This window comes from Myotis daubentonii, chromosome 1 (assembly GCF_963259705.1).
Source record: "Myotis daubentonii chromosome 1, mMyoDau2.1, whole genome shotgun sequence".
Taxonomy (NCBI): Eukaryota; Metazoa; Chordata; class Mammalia; order Chiroptera; family Vespertilionidae; genus Myotis; species Myotis daubentonii.
Window position 1 is genome coordinate 18,331,422 of NC_081840.1, and position 19,142 is coordinate 18,350,563.

The 19,142-nt window shown below is 41.9% G+C and overlaps 1 protein-coding gene across 4 annotated transcripts in view; it reads right to left on the minus strand.

The window, feature by feature from the left end:
- The window catches only part of NRXN3 (neurexin 3), a 1,138,093-nt gene that overhangs the window by 530,804 nt on the left and 588,147 nt on the right, over positions 1-19,142 (minus strand). Inside the window, exon 1 of one of the 4 annotated variants that reach the window (XM_059689077.1) lies at positions 12,988-14,133. The exons of 1 other annotated variant lie outside the window; for it this stretch is intronic. In XM_059689077.1, the coding sequence (XP_059545060.1) occupies positions 12,988-13,237 (250 nt within the window). In that variant the 5' untranslated portion in view covers positions 13,238-14,133. Of the gene's footprint in view, positions 1-12,987; positions 14,134-19,142 lie in introns of those variants that run through there. 2 more of the 4 variants (XM_059689096.1, XM_059689066.1) reach the window with 2 other exon arrangements.

Below are 19,142 nucleotides of genomic sequence, written 5' to 3' on the forward strand. Positions count from 1 at the left end.
GATTTGGGAACCATCCACCAACTAACTCCCAGGCTATTAGTTTCTTTGCATGAAAAATAATTTGTTTGAAAAAGGTCCCTCAAAACCTCTTCCAAGTCCAGTGTTTGATATCATAAATGCAATGCAGTTTTTGAATCCAATAAAAGTCTTTCATCAGAAAATTTTACTGGCATCTTCTCAGGGCCTGGTGTTCAGATGGGATGTCTACCTCTAAGTTATTGTTATTGAGCTACCTTGCACAGGAAAATGAAGGCTCACTATCTCAGAATTGTCAGAGTGTTCTTTCTTACATGATAGGTGATCTAATAAGTTGTTAATAACTGAAAGATGATGGGTATAGCAGCACATACACATAAAGTGACCCACTGGCATAGAAAACCAAGAAATAGGAAACATCTAAAAGAGAGGAATTGGCTACAGAGGGCCAGGGCTCCAGGTTGATATTCCTAATTCACATCAAAGCTGCCCCTCTCTCAGATTATAACTGACATGTTAATTTGAGCTCCCATGAAACAATGCACTGATAAATGGCATCAGGGCAGTAGGACTGAAGCATCCCTACACCTGTAATGCACAGCAGGCTGAGTTCTCATGTCTAATCTTTACATTCCAGGTTAGGAGCTAATCAGTTTGCTCTCAGGACCTTTATGCTACATTATTTTTTTATGACTCATACATACACCCATACATGCACGAACACACACATTCACCCGCATTGAAAACCATTGTCATTCTTGAAAGATTTTTTTCATTAGTTTTACCCTCAAAATTAATGAACTTCCCACCATATATATGAAGGGCCAAGAATAAAAGTAGATTCAAAGGTGATTTAGTAGGAGTGAAGAGGTATAAATTTTGCCTATTGGTGGTGATAGAAAGATGAATATCAAAATTGCAATGACAAAGTGGTCAGGCCACTTTAAGATCATTAATTATAATCCTTTCATTTTGCAGTTGAGAACTAAAACCAGGAAGGTTTGGAGGTTTGCCTAGAATTATAATGTGAGGCAAAAGCCCATAGCAACTGTTGGAAACCAAATTTTCTGATAAATTAGTTTCTTACAGTGAATCAGAATGAGGTGAATCACTAACGGGCTCCCTCATCAACAGAGGGGGTCCCTCATTTCTGGATCCTTGACTGAATATGTAACCACTCTCCACCAGCTGACCCTGGAACTTCTATGTATTTCTAAAGGCATTTCAGAAAGCACAAATAATTGCCTATAATGATAAAATAGGGCTTGTGAATATAGCAAAGTGCTCTCAGCAGCTGCTTTCAACACCAGAGAACAGATTTTACCTTTGCACAGATTACCTGACCTAAAATTTCAATAAGTTCAAGGAATTAACTGCTTAGGAGGCAGAAGAACTCAAGTGAACTGCCTAACTCTCTGAGGCTCAATTTATTTTCCTGCAAATTCATGATAATATTAGTACCCTATTTGAAGGATAGTTGGTAAAGATTAAAAGAGGTAAGCTAAAGCATTTAGTTCAGTACCTGACCCAAAGTAAGTGCATACTGATATGTTTAGAAAATATTCATTGTCCCCATAATTAATATTGGCTCTATGTAGAATATAAAAGCTCTTTAAAAAGAGCCAGGTATTGCATTTGCAAATACTACTTTGAGAATTTTAACACCATCCTATCTAATAAAAGAGTAATATGCAAGTTGAACATCACTCCAACACACAAGATGGTCGCCCCCATGTGGTCAAAAATGGCCGTCCCATGTGGACACAAGATGGCCTGCAGGGGAGGACTGTTAGGGGTGACCAGGCTGGCAGGGGAGGGCAGTTAGGGGCAAAGAGGCTGGCAAGGGAGGGCAGTTAGGGGTGACCGGGCCAGCAGGGGAGAGCTGTTGGGGGTGACCAGGCCAGCAGGGCAGGGCAGTTGGGGGTGACCAGGTCAGCAGGGGAGGAAAGTTAGGGGTGACCGGGCCAGCAGGGGAGCAGTTAGGTGTCCCTCAGGCTGGCAGGGGAGTGGTTAGGGGGTGATCAGGCTGGCAGGCAAAAGCAGTTAGGGGCAATCAGGGAGGCAGGCAGGTGAGTGGTTGGGAGCCAGCAGTCCTGGATTGTGAGAGGGATGTCCAACTGTCCATTTAGGCACAATCCCCGGGATTGGGCCTAAATGGGCAGTTGGACATCCCTCGAGGGGTCCCACGTTGGAGAGGGTACAGACTGGGCTGAGGGACCAACACCACGCTCCCCCATGCACAAATTTCATGCACTGGGCTTCTAGTACCAGATAATATTGCATAAATATTTAAATGTTAAAAATGCAGCCCTGACTGGTCTGGCTCAGTGGATGGAGCATCGGCCTGCAGACTGAAGGGTCCCAGGTTCGGATCTGGTCAAGGGTATGTGCCTTGGTTGCAGGCACGTCCCCAGTGGGGGGTGTGCAGGAGGTGGCTGATCGATGTTTCTCTCTCATTGATCTTTCTGACTCTCTATCCCTCTCCCTTCCTCTCTGTGGGAAATCAATAAAATATATTTTTTAAAAAATGTTAAAAACGCAGATCTGAATTTAAACTGTTTAGGTGTCCAACTTGGTTCTGCCATGTATTACCTTTATGACTTTAGACAATTAACTCAAACATTCTGTGCTTCAATGTTTGCATTTGTAAAATGGGAAAACAACTTTACCTACCTCATAGGAGAAGTAAATAAACTAAGACTTTTAGTATAATGTAAGACATATTGAAAGAACTAAAAATGATATATTATTATAATTATTATTATTTAGAGTAAATGAGATACTGTCATTCTTGTAGAAGTACAGAGGTCTCCTTTCTTGTTTTTTGTTTTTTTTTAAGAGATTGAATTACCATTAATGAACACTCAAAGATATCCACCCAAATATGCAGAAATGGTGGTTCATGGAAAGAAGTTTAAAATAATCATTTCAAGGACAAAGATATATAATAAAACCTCAACTATCTGAACTACAGGACTCTCCACCCAATTTATTCAGGAGGCTAAATTTTCCCAACAACTGAGATTTACCTCTTTAATCATCCTCTCAAACTTTTAATCAATCAGAATGCTGCTAAAATGGGCCCCAAGAATCCAAGAAGGCCTTGCTTTGTTTTATCTGTGATCTAATATTTCATGAGGGCCTTTAGGGTTTTATGAAAACCAGGGGTTCAAAACAACTGAAGTGGCTGAGATAGCTATCACTTACAAAGAAGCCCCGAAGCCTTTGTGTCCATCACCACTTGCTCATGAGAAGTCTGGGATTTCAGACCAAGAATTAAACGAACTAATGGTGGAAGCATATTTGATATTTTCAACGAGAGTGGGGTCTTTCATCTAGAGCCACTGAGGCAAGGACAAGTCTGGGGGAGCTAGTTATTTGCTTGTCATTGCCCTCATTCTGAAGATAACGGTCTGCCCAAAGGCCTGTCCATGAACCTGTGAGCCACCGCTATGCACTGCGACATGTCTCACAAGCTTTTCATTATCCGTGGAGCAATTTCAAATTTTAAAAAGTGCTCATTTCTCTCTTTCCACTTCCTTGTTTGTGTGTCTGCAGGCAGCCAGACCCTGCCTCTCTCCCTTCTATGACAACATCAAGTTACAAAAGGTGCAAGGCAAATAAATGTTAAGTAAAACATCACCATGTTCAGTTAAACGCTGTGCTCCATCAAGCCTCTCTACTGCCTAGCAACCGTGGTGGCTCACCCTGAGTTCATTTTCATTTCCATGTGCCACACAGAAAAGCAGCCTAAATATATACCCCCAGTCCTGAAGCATATAATCTGTAAACTACAGGAACAGGCGGATCATTTCCATTAGTTTGCTACGTAGCAAAAACCACAATTTGCACCCAAAGTGTGTAATTATATTCAAATTCTGGAAGACTGCCTCAGAAATAGTTGAAATTCATAGTTTGGGGGAAAGTCATGCAGGAGTATTACACTGTTGTGTTTTAACGTGGGAAGGTGGTAAGGATATTTCAAAACAGCAAGACAAAGGAGGGTGAGAACAGTATCTCAGAAAATGTGGTTCATTGGTTTCTAAGGCTTTCATGTTCAAATAGCCACTCAAAAGCTGGTAAGCAAGGGTTGGAGACTGGGGCAGAGAATAGGTCTTGAACAATAACTCAGTTGTGGTGTCCAGATGGGAAATAGAGACAGGTGACTACACAGGTCATTTTCCCTTCTTTCTAACAAGTGAGCCCCGACCAGGACAGGCAGCATCTCCCTGCACAGAAATCTGAATCTGAGCATTGTTTTTCACACAGAGGAAACCTCGGAACACCTCAAGAAGCCCTACCTCTTGGCTCAAAGCCAGGCACCTATTAGGAGAATTCACATGAAAAATTAATCTTTACAAAAGGCCAGACAAGTCCAACACTGGAGGAATCCATTCCTGTAGGACGTGATCTGGTTAAGGAGCAATCTGCAGGAAGAGAGGTGGGAGGCCATGTTGCAATTGGAGATAGGGTCTCGAAGAGATGAGCAGTTCACCTTTGTGCAATAGAGTGAAAGAAGGGTGATGAACGTAGAGTCAGACTGCCCAGTTCCCAACTGAATCCAACACTGACTAGATGCCCTTGGCCAAGTCCCCAATTTGCCCATCTGAAATATCAGGCAGTCAGATAATCCCTAAGGTACATATTATCCCTGAATTACCAAGTTGGTGTGCTTTGAGGGATCCAGGATATTCCCTACTCTTTGCCTCATTTATAAGCTACCATCCCTTAGTCTCCTGCTAAATGGGAATCAATCATGTGGCACCTCACTCAATCATTTACTCATTCATTCAAAAAACATCTATCAGGTGTGAAAGTTTGATCTGTCTGCTCTTTTAATTAGTATCTCCTTGGGTCAGAATGTATTTATTATGAATGGGATACTCTCTTAGACATTTTGGAAAGGTGTGTCAAACACATTAATTGGAATGCTTCGTTAATCTGTTCACTCTATTCTTGGTGAAAGAGCTTGCTGGGTTTTTCTGCCTGTTTCTTGAGATAATGGGCTGGTGGCATTGCAGACAGAACAAGAGCCTTGTGGTCAGAACGCGTCTGAATCCTGGCTCTACCACTACATTACATTAGTCAAGCCACTAAAGCTGCCTGAGTCTCACTGTTTTCATTTATGAAATGGTAGTACCCTTATTAATGGCAAAGTCGTGTGGGGATTAAATGAAATCATACATGCAGAGTCCTGGAAGGGAGCCGGGTGAACAGTTAGGTGTACATAATATGTTGGTGTATGATCCAGGCAAGCCTTTCAAAACTAACTACAAATGTAAATAGAAATAAAGCACTTGGTCTTTATAAATGCATTTGCTATTCTACCCTGGGCTCTGATAGGGCTAAACACAGCAGAGCTGCTTAAATACAACACAGAGCTCCTTTCTAGTATTAATAAAGTGTGTTTAAATGAAAGCCGAGTTCTCCCCCTCTTGTCGTGACTCTGCGGTGAAGTTGGATTGTGGGCTTTAGAACATCACAGTGTGCCACTCTCGTACATTATGTTGCTTCTGTCGGAGTGGAAAAGAGAAAAGCGTGGCTTGTAGCTTTGGCATAACTTATTATGACAGCCAAGAAAACAGAACTATAAAGTACTGGAAGACCTGTGGGCTCAGCTTTAAGATACACAGTGGTGTCTTTAAAGACATACAGCTTGGAAAATCATGCAGACTGAGTGCTGAAAGCCATTTGGAGAGATCATCTAACTCAGTGATGGCGAACCTATGACACACGTGTCAGAGGTGACACGTGAACTCATTTTTTTGGTTGATTTTTCTTTGTTAAATGGCATTTAGTATATAAAATAAATATCAAAAATATAAATCTTTGTTTTACTATGGTTGCAAAGATCAAAAAATTTCTATATGTGACACGGCACCAGAGTTAAGTTAGGGTTTTTCAAAATGCTGACATGCCAAGCTCAAAAGGTTCACCATCATTGATCTAACTCAACCCTCTCATTGCAGAAATGAGGCAAAAATTAAAAAGACAGTTTTCCCCAGATTAATGTGGTATTAAGGCACACACATGCACACTACACACCACACAGAAAACTACATGTAAAAGAATAAGGATAGGTTGAGAGATCAAGATATCCTACATAATGTCTACATGATAAAAGATTAATACAATTTAAAAAATAATAATTTCGTATCTAAAGTCACAGGGTGGGTCAGGGAGAAAACTAGGAGTAAGATCTATGTCCCAGCATAACGTCTTATCCATAAGAACGCTGATTTTACATTTGGGCTCCACAAAGTCAACTCTAAGGGTTCCAGCATCATAATGTGCTTCCACTTCCCCTGTAACCCTTGAGTCCTGGTAAGTAAAAGTATCAGAAATGTCATATAAAGAGTTCTCCATTTTCAGATCTGAAAATGGTAGTCCTAAAAGACCTGTCTTTTCCTAGTATAAAGTAGATTATGACTTTTAGTTTTTAATGGCTACTAGGCATCATATAGGAATGTTTAAATTATATACAAGTTTGCTAGAAACAAAATCCAATTCTAAATTTCCAAAATGGTCTCAGAATATTTCTTGGAGTCTTCACATCCTTTTCACTTCACCAGATTGCTGAGCTTCTAATCAGTTTGTTATAATTTCCTATTGTAGGCTAACATTTCCCTGGCATGGATTTCTACATGTTATCAAAAAGCAAAAACTGATCACATATGTAATTTTCTCTTAGTGCCATAAACAAGGAAATGCAAGTTAAGGCTTTCTCCTTTACATTTCCCTAAAGAAGTACTGAGTAAATGAAGTAACCCATAGAGGGCAAAAGTGTTACTCCGTTAGGGAAATGAAGATTAGTATATTTGTGTTCTTTTAGCTCAAACTACCAACCAGCAAACAGTCAACACTGAAGCTCGGATTTATATAAGCAATTGAAAGAACGTTCTCATTGAAATATTTATTCTAAAGTATTTAATCTCCACACAGTGTTTTACAATGCACTTATTCAACTTCCCACACAATTCTGTGACATATGTATGTTATTATTATTGCCATTCTCCATGAGAAAATGAAGACATTGAGTCTTAGTCAAGCCTTGTGACTTATCCAGGTTCACAACATTCCTAAGTGACAGAAAAAAGATTGGGACCTATTTCCTCCAACCAATCCTCTGAGTGATGGCTCCCACCCCACCTAACACTACACTGCCCGTTAGAACTCCATTATCATAATAAATGTCTTCATATTCTTAAAGCACATATTCTTAAAATCATTTTTCAGAGGTATCTGAATGCAGAAACAAACAAAACAATCTGTTTCCTTTCCCTAAAGAGTTAAATACCTTGCTTGGGATTTATAACTGCAAGGGTATTATAATTACAAGACATTTCTTCAGTCATCTCACCCAAGCCTCATAATCATGTCATGAAGGAGACAGGTTTTTGCATATTTGTAGTTTAAAATGAACTTTCACAACATAAAAATCCAACAGGAAAAAAAAAAAAAGAAATTGATACTTATTTTTTCAGCTGCCAAAAACATGGTTATTTCTACTAATTAAATCTGCTCTTATTCAATGAAAGATGAGATGTGAAAGGAGTTGGTGGTGTGTGTCTAGGAAAAGAAAATAGTAGTTCATAAAGGAACACCCTGCAAGGGCAGGAATGTCCCTGGCCTGGGATGGCAGCAGGTCAAGAAGAGAGAGCTTTAAAATGTGGACACTGGAGTCTGTCTGCAGAGCATGTGGCTATAGTCAGAATTAATATACAAGCACATCAAGGTGCAGACTCAGTCAAACAAGATCAACTAGGAGGAAAGCAAACACAAGTGTTAACTGAATCTGCTGGTGCTGTGTTCTCCGTATATATATTGTACATCAACAGAATGTTTCCTCTTGAGGCACCGTCTTATCAATTTTGTAAATTGCTACCATTGTTCCTGAAGGTTTTATTTTTTTCATTGTGAAAGTTTGAGTTCAATAGAGATTCACAGAATAGTACAAATTTACTTCTTTCCCAATGACAGAGTCTGGGAAAAGGGGAAGGAGGAGTATCATGGGCTAATTTATGCCACCCTCAAAAAAATAAATTATACATTGGAGCCCTGATCCCCAATGGTTCAGATTGTGACTTTATTTGGAGATAGTGTCTTTAAAAAGGTGATAAAGTTAAAATGAGACATTTGGGTGAGCCTTAAACAATAGGACAAGTGTCCTTATAAGAAAAGGAAATTTGAACCTATAGGAAAATGTCAGGGGTGCATGAACACAGATGAAAGGCCATGTGAGGACACAATGAAAAGGTATCAATCTACAAGTGAAGGAGAGAGAGTTCAGAAGAAACCAAATCTACTGACACCATCATCTTGGACTCCTAGCCTTCAGAACTGTGAGAAAATAAGTTTCTGTGGTTTAACCCACCAGGCTGTGATTTTATTTAAGGTAGCCCTAACAAATTAACACAGGGAGGGGAATATGAATAAGTTCATGGTTTGTCTTCAAACATTTGCTTCCCTCCCAGATGACCCAAGGTCCAGAGAGGCAAGCTTTCTGAGATCTGATAAATTCATTCACTAAAATGTAAAATGAAATGTGTTATTTCTTCCAGATTAAAAAAAAAATCAGACAATAAAGGAATAAAATTTTTACTATGGAATTCCAGCCAGCCATCAGTTTGGTAAGGATTCCCCCTGACCCTGAAAAGAATTGTTCCAATGATCTCATCTCCTCTCCCTATGATATGGCAGCCCTCAGCTTCACTCCAACCAATGATCAATATTGAAAGTCCTAAAGAAATTTATCCTACAACATTACAAACTTCCTATGCTGGTTTATTAAGAACATATTAATCTCCAGACCTACCACTTGCCAGCAAATTTTAGAGGAGAAAAACAATGCATCTGGAGGAGAGAGAAAAGGAGAAACTGATTTAATTAATTTATCACCCAGGCCAAAGGCATATACATCTTATCATTTTATCTGTCAACCAACACTATGAATTATTCAGCAAACTGAATCCCAAGAAGGAAGGGGTAGAGAAAGTGGTTAGAAAGCAGCTGGCGGAGCAGAAGAAACTGCTCCATAGATCAGAGCAAAACAAGCCCCACGGCTGAGAAAACTTAAGAGGCAGTTGTCTGTGACAATGAATGAGCAGTCTAATTCCTTACGAGAAGGTCCTGGCCACTATGCCACAAGTGGGACCACCATCACTTCTGCTAAGATGATTCAGATAGGTTATATATCTCCCCACTACCACGTGTGCGCGCACGCGCACACACACACACACACCCTAGTTTCTGAGCAAGAGACTTTCCTCTAAATATATTGTGGTACTTTCCCTTTTAAAGTTGAGTTATGTTCTCTATTAGTTATCCCAAATGCCTTGAGTCAAGAAAGTCTGTTATATTATGGAGGATAAAATGCAAGACACATACTAGATCCAGGATCCTTGGAGAAACCTGTTTTCTAAACTCTAAGTATTAAAGCATTTATCTTTAGACAGATAAACATTGGACTTCTTAAAGGCAAGCAAGAGGAAAAGAAATATACAAACCTCCCAAGGTGAGTTAACAAATGTATTTTAGTATTTATGTGTCCCTTACCACTAAACTACTTAGGAGATTTGATAAGCATGATATTTAAGTATGGTAATAAAGTTAAGGATGAAAAATACCTGTAGGGGTATCTGGAATAATAGAAAAATGTAAATTTTCATTTTATAAAGGAATAATTTATATTAATTAATATGGTGTGATATCTGGGTCTCTCCCCAACCCCCCCCCCTATTTTTTACATGACAGAAGCACTTATCTTAAATGATCAAAATACTTCTAAAATTCTCCCTAGATGAACACCACAATATCTCATTTAGTTTTATATCCTTAGCAAATAGCGCACAGACTGGCACATAGTAAATACTCAAGGTTGATTGAATGACTATTGAATAGATCATAAAAGAAAGACGGGAACCTTAGAGAAGGAGAGAAGCTTACCAGATTCCAGTTAACAGGATACTTAATTAATTCTCTCCTGAGACACAATCCTAACTAGAGATTATTTTGGGGTGCCCCAGGCAGGTGTGACTTTGTCTCCCCAACCCATAAAGGAGCTTGGCCTTTTCTAGGGTGCCCTGGATAAAGACTGTAGGCAGATCTATACATAATTCTCTAAAGACTGGAACCAAGCCTGGGTAAAAGCTCTTTGGAGAATTTCTGTTTCTTCTATCTGTCTTACTGTAAATCCCACTATAGGGCAGTTTGGTTTGGAAGAGTGTGTGTGTGTGTGTGTGTGTGTGTGTGTGTGTGTGTGGCAACCACTGATTAAAAGGGCAACTCTGAGGAGTTGTCTTCTTAGGAAATGGGCAAGAGTAACAGAAAACAATCAAACAAACAAAATATTCCTTCAGTCCAAAGAAAGTTCTTGGACTCATGCCTCTAGTGTTTAATTTTATAACAGAATGAAGGGCATTTACTTGTTCATAGACAATGGAGACTTCTGCTTTTAACTCTGGAATAAGGTTGGCAGAAAACTATTAGCAACAACCATTAGTCTCATAGTGCTATGCCTCCTACCACCACTGCCTTCCAAAAGATTTTTAAAAACAATTGCTATTAACTAATTCTTTGTCTTGGACTAGGGGACTAGCAAGTGTACTTCCAGTAAGAATGAGAGGCAAGTTAGCAAAGCACTGAGGGGGTCTACTGGCCCTTTCAGGACTCAAAAGGTCTCAGTTTGGAAGGGGAACTGGAATCAAAGGTTGTTGATCACTGCTTCTCTTGATTTCCAGCTCAAAAACATTAATTAAATATGAAAGAAGCCTACTTAATATAGATGCATTCAGTCTCCAAGCCCAAATCAATGGGATGGATGGGATTTTAGGATTGAAAGAGGATACTGAAGAGTGAAATTCAGGAGCTTTCCTGTCTTAGCCATGCAGACCCCTGAGGAGTTTACTGCATCTTATAGCTCTGATGGATCTGGGGGCCTTTGCTGGGATCTCTAGTCATTTACTTGCTTTGTTCTTCTTTTCCATCATACTGGATCTTATCAGATGCAGGGTAATGAGAAACCAGACTGGGAACCAGTCAGAAAGATTTAGAAGGTACTGAGCAAATGGATACTTGGAGAAGTGAAGTAAATAGAGAAGAGTGTTTAACCTCTGCAAGACTCAACACCTTTAAGACAGAGAGAGGGAGATGGGGGGAAAGAGAGAAAGAAAAAGGAGGGAGGGAGGGGGATGGGAGGAGAGAGAGAGAGAGAGAAACTTGACAGATTTAGGAACCCCTGGGAAGTAGAGCTCTGTAAATTCCATCACTTAACTCCTAGCTGCTTTTAACCCTTTACATCCTGAACAGGAAACATCCAGACCCTGCCAGCCTCTAACCTCTAATGCATAATCTTCATCTCCCTGCTGATCATTTATGCTAATTAGCAAAATTTAGCTAATTATTGCTGAGTGTTTCCATGTTTAAGTATGGCTCTTAGTAAAAGTCTGTCTGGCTTCCCCCACCCCCCACTTCCCTCCTTTTCTTTCCCACTCTTTACAATCTCACCTCCACTCCCAGTCCCTCTTCCCCTTTGGAGCTAACAGTTTCCATTATCAATGAAATTGCTTTTGCTTTTTTGGTTGGTATGTTTCTTTCCTCTCCTAGTTTTTTTGTTTGTTTGCGGGGGGGGGGGGGGGAAGGGAGGCTGCTGTGCTTTTTTAAAGAAAGCCTATATCAGCCTCAGCAGGAGTCACAGAGAAAACAGCAACCAGATCAAGATCAAGCATTCCCTCCTCCCCACCACCCCCCTCTACCAGCCCTACAAGCTCTGAGCTGTTTGACAACTCCATCAAATGAAATTTAAAGAGAGCCAGAAAGAGCCAGAATACGTGCTGGCATTTTTTCAATGTGCTTCCACTAAAAGCTACAGACAGCACGGAGCAGAAGCCCAGGGCTAGGAGGCAGTGGGAAGAACTGATTTTCCCAATGGGGTCTGCATGCTATAGTTCTTCAAAATACAAGCTAGGGCAGGGGACCTCTGGTGCATTCACTCCTCCAGCTCCCTGGAGGGCTGCTCCTGTAGCCCAGCTCTGTGATTCCTACTCTCCTCACATTCGGAGTGGAGTGCATAGTAAACAAATAACGAAGCTCTCTCCTTTAGAACATTTTACTACAGCAAGCTCCTACCTTAGAGGCAGACACCACCTTTTTCAAGGCAGCCTGCACAGAGCTGAATATATTTTTAAAAGCCATAGATCTCTTCTTTCAATAGCTATGAAGGGAGGATTTCACATCAGACACGCACTGTTTAAACAAGCCCACCCATGCTACCTTCAACTGTAATAGCATTTGCATAAATGGTGGGATTAAAGTTACTATAATTTACACTTGGGTCAATTATAAATGGAATTTGCCTTGTCTATAGATTGCTTCCTCTCTGGTAGCAATATTAGATATGCAGTTTTTATGATAGCTACTCTTTCTATCAAACATGTGGACAAACCTAAAGCTGCCCAAATGAATAATAATGGCCACTGGTTATTAATTATATTTTCTGCCTTCAGCTACTCTTCCCCCTCCTCATGACCTTAACCACACAGGCCACTTTCCAGCAGTTCAAACAACTTCTAGCTGAAGACCTAAGAACTCTTGCTGTCAGCTATTTCCCTATGACTAGCTCCCAAAGAAGAAGGGTGAAAGCAAGGTGAATGAATGAATTCTCAAAGTGCAGCACTGGGGACTTAGCTGTAAGTTGCTTACCATCCTGTGGGAGGGGGCAGTGAAAGGGGTGGAAGGTTGAAAAGGGAGGAGAACGTGCTGTTGGTGCAGGGATGGGTAAGGGAGCCAAGGAGAGGAGAATCCATTAGAGGAAATTGGGGGGCGGGGGCAGAAAGCATTAGCATTAGTATTTAAGGGGAAACTGGTCATTTTCTTCCCTCATGCACATGTGATGCTTTTCATCATTTAGAATGCCATTTTTCACTCTCTTCCCACCCTTGACATTACCTGAAAGGCGAATGGGTTAAGGAACGGCTATGCCCCATTAAAAGGATAAAGAGCAGAAAGACCCACCGTGCCCTCCTCGCAGGGAAACTGGGGAGCGATAGATAGAAATAGGCACTGAGTGATGCTTGCTGCCATGGAAATGGTGCTCGTGCTGAGAGTGAGACCCCGGCGAGGAAGAAGAGGAGGAGGAGGAGGAAGCTACATTAGAGGAACTCCACACAGAACTGATGATACATCCCCAGAAGAGGGACCAGATCCCAAGCGTCCAGGCCGGCCGGCGAGGAGGGCTCCGTCTTGGGTGGATTCTCAGGTGCATGGTCAACGCACTGGACCACAGATGGGCAGTTTGAATCCCAGCCAGTGAGGAATAATGAAGTTCATGATGCCCAGGGGCCCATCATAGCAGGAGGAAGACTTGTCCAAATTGCAGAAAGAGGGACGGAATAAGCACTTTCAAGGCAGGTGATGAATCAGTTAAAAAAAAAAAAAAAGAACTACTCAAAAAAAGAAAAGTAAGATAGAAGGCAGAAGCCCCCCTTTTCCAGGGGCTTAAATTCAGGACGCCAAAGTCCCCCCGGGTAGAGTAGCCCTCCTAGGGAGCCCCGTAATGCCCAACATGTCACGGGAGGCACTGGGCTTCCTCCTGATCTCTAAGCAACTCAAGTCTGATGACTTAGCTGCATGCTCCTAGAAGCCACATAAAGGAAAGGTGGAAATGAAGGAAGAAGAGCAGGTGGCAGGACACCCAAGTAGGTTCAGGTTAGTTTATCCCAACATCCAAGCAGTTTGAACATTTTGTTTTCTTTTTCCACTTCCATGCGATGCAATGCAGAAGTGCCAAGCAAAAGGGGCTGCAGGTGGGAGACTTCTTCACCCGTTTGTAGTTGTCTCGGCGGAAGGGCAGGGAGGCTGTTAACCCTGCACTTTCTGGAAGAGCTCCACGGAGCCTCCGCTGGCTTCCCGGGTTTAGCAGCAGCCGGAGCAGCAGCAGCAGCAGCCGCCGCCGCCGAAGGAAGAGAACCAGGAGGACCGGAGGGAAAGAGGAAAGGCAGAGGAACCCAGCGCAGAGCAGCCACCCAAACCAACGTGGCACGGGGTGGAGAGAGGTGGGTGGGCGAGCAGGGAGAGCAGGAGAGGAGGTGCCCGCGGGCGGGCGCTTGCAAAGTGCGCCGAACTGGGAGGCACAGGTGAAGTGAAGCGAAGAGTTGGGAAGCCAAATTCACAAATGGGCAAGTCCTATGCAAATCGCGCACTCCCGAGAGCAAATCAGCGCAGCCGGAGCGCTCTGCCGAGGGACTGGCTGGCTCCGGAGGAAGGCGGGGTGAGCGCCCGGAATCCCAGCCCTCCCCATTCAAATACCCGAGCTAGTCTACACCCCAAGCCTCCGGGCACACACCGCCCCTACTCACACCCCCTGCTGCACTATGCTTCCCTCCCAGCACAGTGAGCGCCAGCGTGTGAGTGTGCGTGAGACTGAGAGACAGACAGAGGGACACTGAGCCATTTTATCACCCTTCCCTCCTCCTCTCCCAAGCACTCGAAGCCAAACTCTCACGATTAAGGCACCTTTTACAATTCCGAAAGAAAAATGCAGGCAAAGCTGAGGCTGAAGTATCCCCAAACAGAAATAACTATAACCCCCCTGAGTCAGCAGGAGCCAAACGCTGTAGTGGCAGCAGGCAATGGGCACCTCCCCACCCCTCACGCTCCCGCCCTGGCTGGTGGTCAGCACCTTGGTCAGCACCCTGTGGCCACTCTCCATGCAGATGCCTCTCCTGGGGTTAATGACCAAGGCTCCAACCCTAGGAGCAAATGGTGGGAACTTTTCACCGTTTCTCTGAAGAGATATGGCCCCCCGGGGCTCCAGAGGGTGAGGGGTTTGGAAAAGGTAGCTTCCAACCAGGTGGACAAGAAGTGCCTGGCATTCAGTAACCAGAAGTTAGGGTCCTAGCTGGCTGTCCTGGTCAAAGAACTTCAGAAAGGGTGATGGCTGAGTCTTCTGGCAGAAGAGGAGTGGGGACCTGTCTAGGACTTTCCTCAGAGACAATGCCCCAGATGGGTGAAGCCTCCGGGCCTCCAAGGCACTGGGCAGCAAAGAAAGCACAGCTTTTCCATCCAGGCTGAACCTGCAGGGGAGAGCAGGAGTGGCAGAGAGAGGCTTGGTGCTCCTGTCCTGGCCATCTGTGACTCCAGGAGGAAGCTGACCAGGGTTCTGCCAGGGAACAGTGACATTCTGGACAGGTGGCTTCCACCTCACCCCACCCCCTTCCTCCTACTCCATCTGATGTGCTGGAGGCACAAACCTAACAGGCAGCCCTCCTAGACCAGGGGGCTTGCTAGCTTTGACTCCTTCCTTCACAGTCACCTTGGCCAATTATATTTTTGAAAGGGGAGAGGGAATTTAAATTATATAATATATACTAGTCACTTGCATATATATGTACACACACACACACATACACATATATATATACATAAATATAGAGAGAGACAGAGACAGAGAGAGACAGAGAGGAGTATTTAGGTGGCATTTCCTTTTTAAAATATACTTTATTGATTTTTTACAGAGAGGAAGGGAAAGGGATAGAAAGTTAGAAACATCGATGAGAGAGAAACATTGATGAGCTGCCTCCTACACACCCCCCACTGGGGATGGGCCTGCAACCAAGGTACATACTCTTGACCAGAATCGAACCTGGGACCCTTTAGTCCACAGGTCGATGCTCTAGCTACTGAGCTAAACCAGTTAGGGTGACATTTCTTTTTTAAGGGAGCTGATAGCACCTATTATAGTCCTGCTCTCAAGGACATTTCAAACCCTGTAACTGAGAATAAAGAACAGGGGTTAAGACAGTCCTATTCATCCTTGGGACACCCCAAAGAAGGACTAAGGAAGTTAGCATCATGTGTCTTTCTAACAGATAAAGATACCAAACCTATAGATGTTTTGTCTTCAAGGTCAAATATCAAGTCCATTTCAGATTTATGGTGGTGACTTGGGATTCTGGTTCTGAACTCAATGTTCTCCCAAGGTCCATGTTTTCAGTGGTAAATGCTGCAGAGTCATCCAAACTGCTCTGATTCTCAGCTGTGAGGGGATCTTCAGGGGATCCATCCAGAATCTCTCATTCAATGTCTTTCGTGCCCTTGGGTAGCAGCCAAGAAACACTATGTCTTAAACTAGCAACATGTACCTAGAAACACCACAGCAAGCAACGAGAGTTGTTTATGGAGATCTTGCTCTGTAAAATGTGGATAATGCTTTCCCTCATGAGGTTATTGGGGAGTTTTAAATGAGATAACATATATACCGCATCTGGCACAGCACCTGACAAAGAGTGGCAGTACTCTTTGTTCAATAAAATATAAGCTAAAATTCCAAGAAGGTTAAGTAGATATTTAGGGTCTAATTATTAGTAGAAAAGTCAGGAGGGAAATTCTTATCCTAAGCATCATCCCTTAAGGTAGATGATAGTTCTTATTCAATCCAACCACCCCTTTTGTCCTCCACATGGAGTCCCACTGCACTTCGGACTCATTCAAACTCTGTAACATGCTTTTAAGAGGACTTAAATGGCCTGGCTTATGCCTAATTCTCCAACACCATCTACTGCCAGATGACCCCTTACTACCCTCCAGTCGCCCACACCTTCTTTCTGCTCTTTGAATGTGTCAAGTTCTTTCCCCTTTCCCAATTCCAAACCTTTATACTTGCTGGCTCCTCTTGTCTGAAAGATGTTTCTCTCAGATTTTCATGTGATTGGTTCATTTCAGGTGTCACTGGCCTTCATAGAAAGTCAGCCATCACACCCCTGAAAGGCACTTTGCTTTTTCTATTTCCTTCACAACACTATCCACTTTCTGAAATTATTTTATCTGTGTCTGTTCATAGTCTAGCTCCTTAATAAGATTGTAAGCTCCCTGAATGCTGAGCTTTTGTCTTATCCCCCACTGTATCTTCTGTATTTGGCACATAGTAGATCCTCAGTAAATATTTGCTCAATTAATGAATCCAATGAATTAACTGTCAATCTCATATTCATATGTTCTTATATCATTAGTTTCACTGATGCATTTATCTGCCTTTAGTGACATCGATCCTCAGAGATGCACATTCTCAGAATTGATTAAGTTGACCACCTATCCATATAACCTTGCCATTCTTTCCTAAATTGGTGCTGAGTGTTGGAGCCTGTCTCTGACTTTGTCCCAGGGAAACATGGGAAGCTTTGCCAGACCTTGCAATTAATTCTCTGCTAGGCAACAAAGTGAAAATAAATCCTTAATGCAGTACAAAATCTGGAAATACTACTGGCTTGTCACAGCTGGAGCTATTCATTTCACTTGTCATACTTATAATTTATTTATTTACTTTTTTGAAAAATGTCAAAAGAAGTAGCTAAGGATTCCAGGAAGGCTAATTCCATTTGGGGAACCAGTTGAATATTGAGAAAACTTATCAGAGGGCAAATATGAGACTGGTTAATTTTTCTTCTTTCACTCCAGAGAGAAAATCCACAGTTCTCCTGATAAAACGCATGTCCTTCTCCATTTAATACATTGATGATTTATTTTCTTATTTGCTTCTTATCCCTCCTGTCTCTTTCTCTAGTCAGCACATTCCTACCTCAATTTCTTTTTCTAATTCCCATTCTTCTCAGGTCTATTAGAGTTTATAATAGGATGCTTTATTATATATATATATATATATATATATATATATATATATATATATATATATATATATATATATAAATAAAATCTTAAGCTCCAGTGATACCTTCTAAACACTGTCTGCACCTAGGGGTCAGCTGAACAGGATTCCTCATCAGCCGCACTACCACCAACAGCCTCCTCTTCCCTCCTGAGTTGTCCGTAGTGAGTCCTGGAGTGAGAACACTTGGGAACGTAGCATGCAGCTGCAGGATGAAGATGTAAACCCACTTTTAAGACAAATAAGAAGAACAATAGATATAGAAGCATTATGCTCAACACAGGTTTAAAATAGAAAAGTACAAATAATTTCACGGGGACAACCATGTGTAGGTCCACTTGGATAAAACCCCATGACATCCTAACCAGACTCCGTGGAACTTGCAGTTTCTGAATGAATGCAGTTTAAACAAACAAACAAAACACCTGTAATTGGATTTGGCTGGTTAATAGCTGGGTTTCTCTATTATTCCAGATTTCAGAATTTGGGATTATAGATCTCCTTCCCCTGCTTTTTAAAACTTTCCCCTCCTCCCCACCTCCCAGGAAACTGTTCCAAGATGAGGTAGAAGAATCTGTACCCATCTGAGCCTTTTTGACTTGCTTTGGTCTGTACTTCTGCTATTAAGTAGTCTGAAGAATCTTTTGGCTTCTACAATAAGCCTTGTGATAGTACTTAATGGTATCAGGTGCCAGGAACCTAATGTGAAGTTGCCCTGTCAGTCTCTCACAATACATTTTGTCCCTCCACATGCCTCTTCTCACCTGTGCAGACGCTGACTTTCCACCTCACTGCCAACAGTAGACAGCTGTCACATTGTTTGTCACAGACACATCTAATATGACTGCACAAACACAGAAAGCATCGAGCAGTCTGTGTCTGTATAAACTCTAAACTCTTGGGCGAGGGTCCGCTTTTTCTAAATACAAAGTGTAGGCATCCTTACTTTCTTTCTCTCTCTCTGTGCAGGGTTCCAAAGGTAAGTGTGGAAAGAAGAAAAACAAACAAACAAACAAAAAACTAAACTCTCATAATGTGAACTGAAATAAAAATCCTGAAAAAATACAGGTGACTGTTAACACAGCTATAAATATACCCACTGGTTCCTGGGACACTATAAAATAGTCAAACTGTGTTTTATTATAGTCAGTAGATTTATTTATAGCCACATAACTCATCCTTCTGCTCATTTATTTAAGAAAGCCATCCTGCAAAAAGTAGATTTTGATTATATTTTCCAATTGGGGGCATAAAAGGGAGCTTTATTCTTTTAAGCATCACTCCTAAACATACTAGTACTTGATTTTTTAAAAGACAATGATGTCCCCATATAACTTTATAGTTTAGGGAATGCACATATTGCTTCTGTTCCTTTAACGTATCCCTCTTATAGTTTGTCCTCCTTGTGGCTGAAATGGGGATATAAGGAGTTTGGATGTTGAAAAAAATCTCTTTTAGGAAATTTTCCAAATCACTAGAATTTTAATCAATGGGGCTGGAATATCCA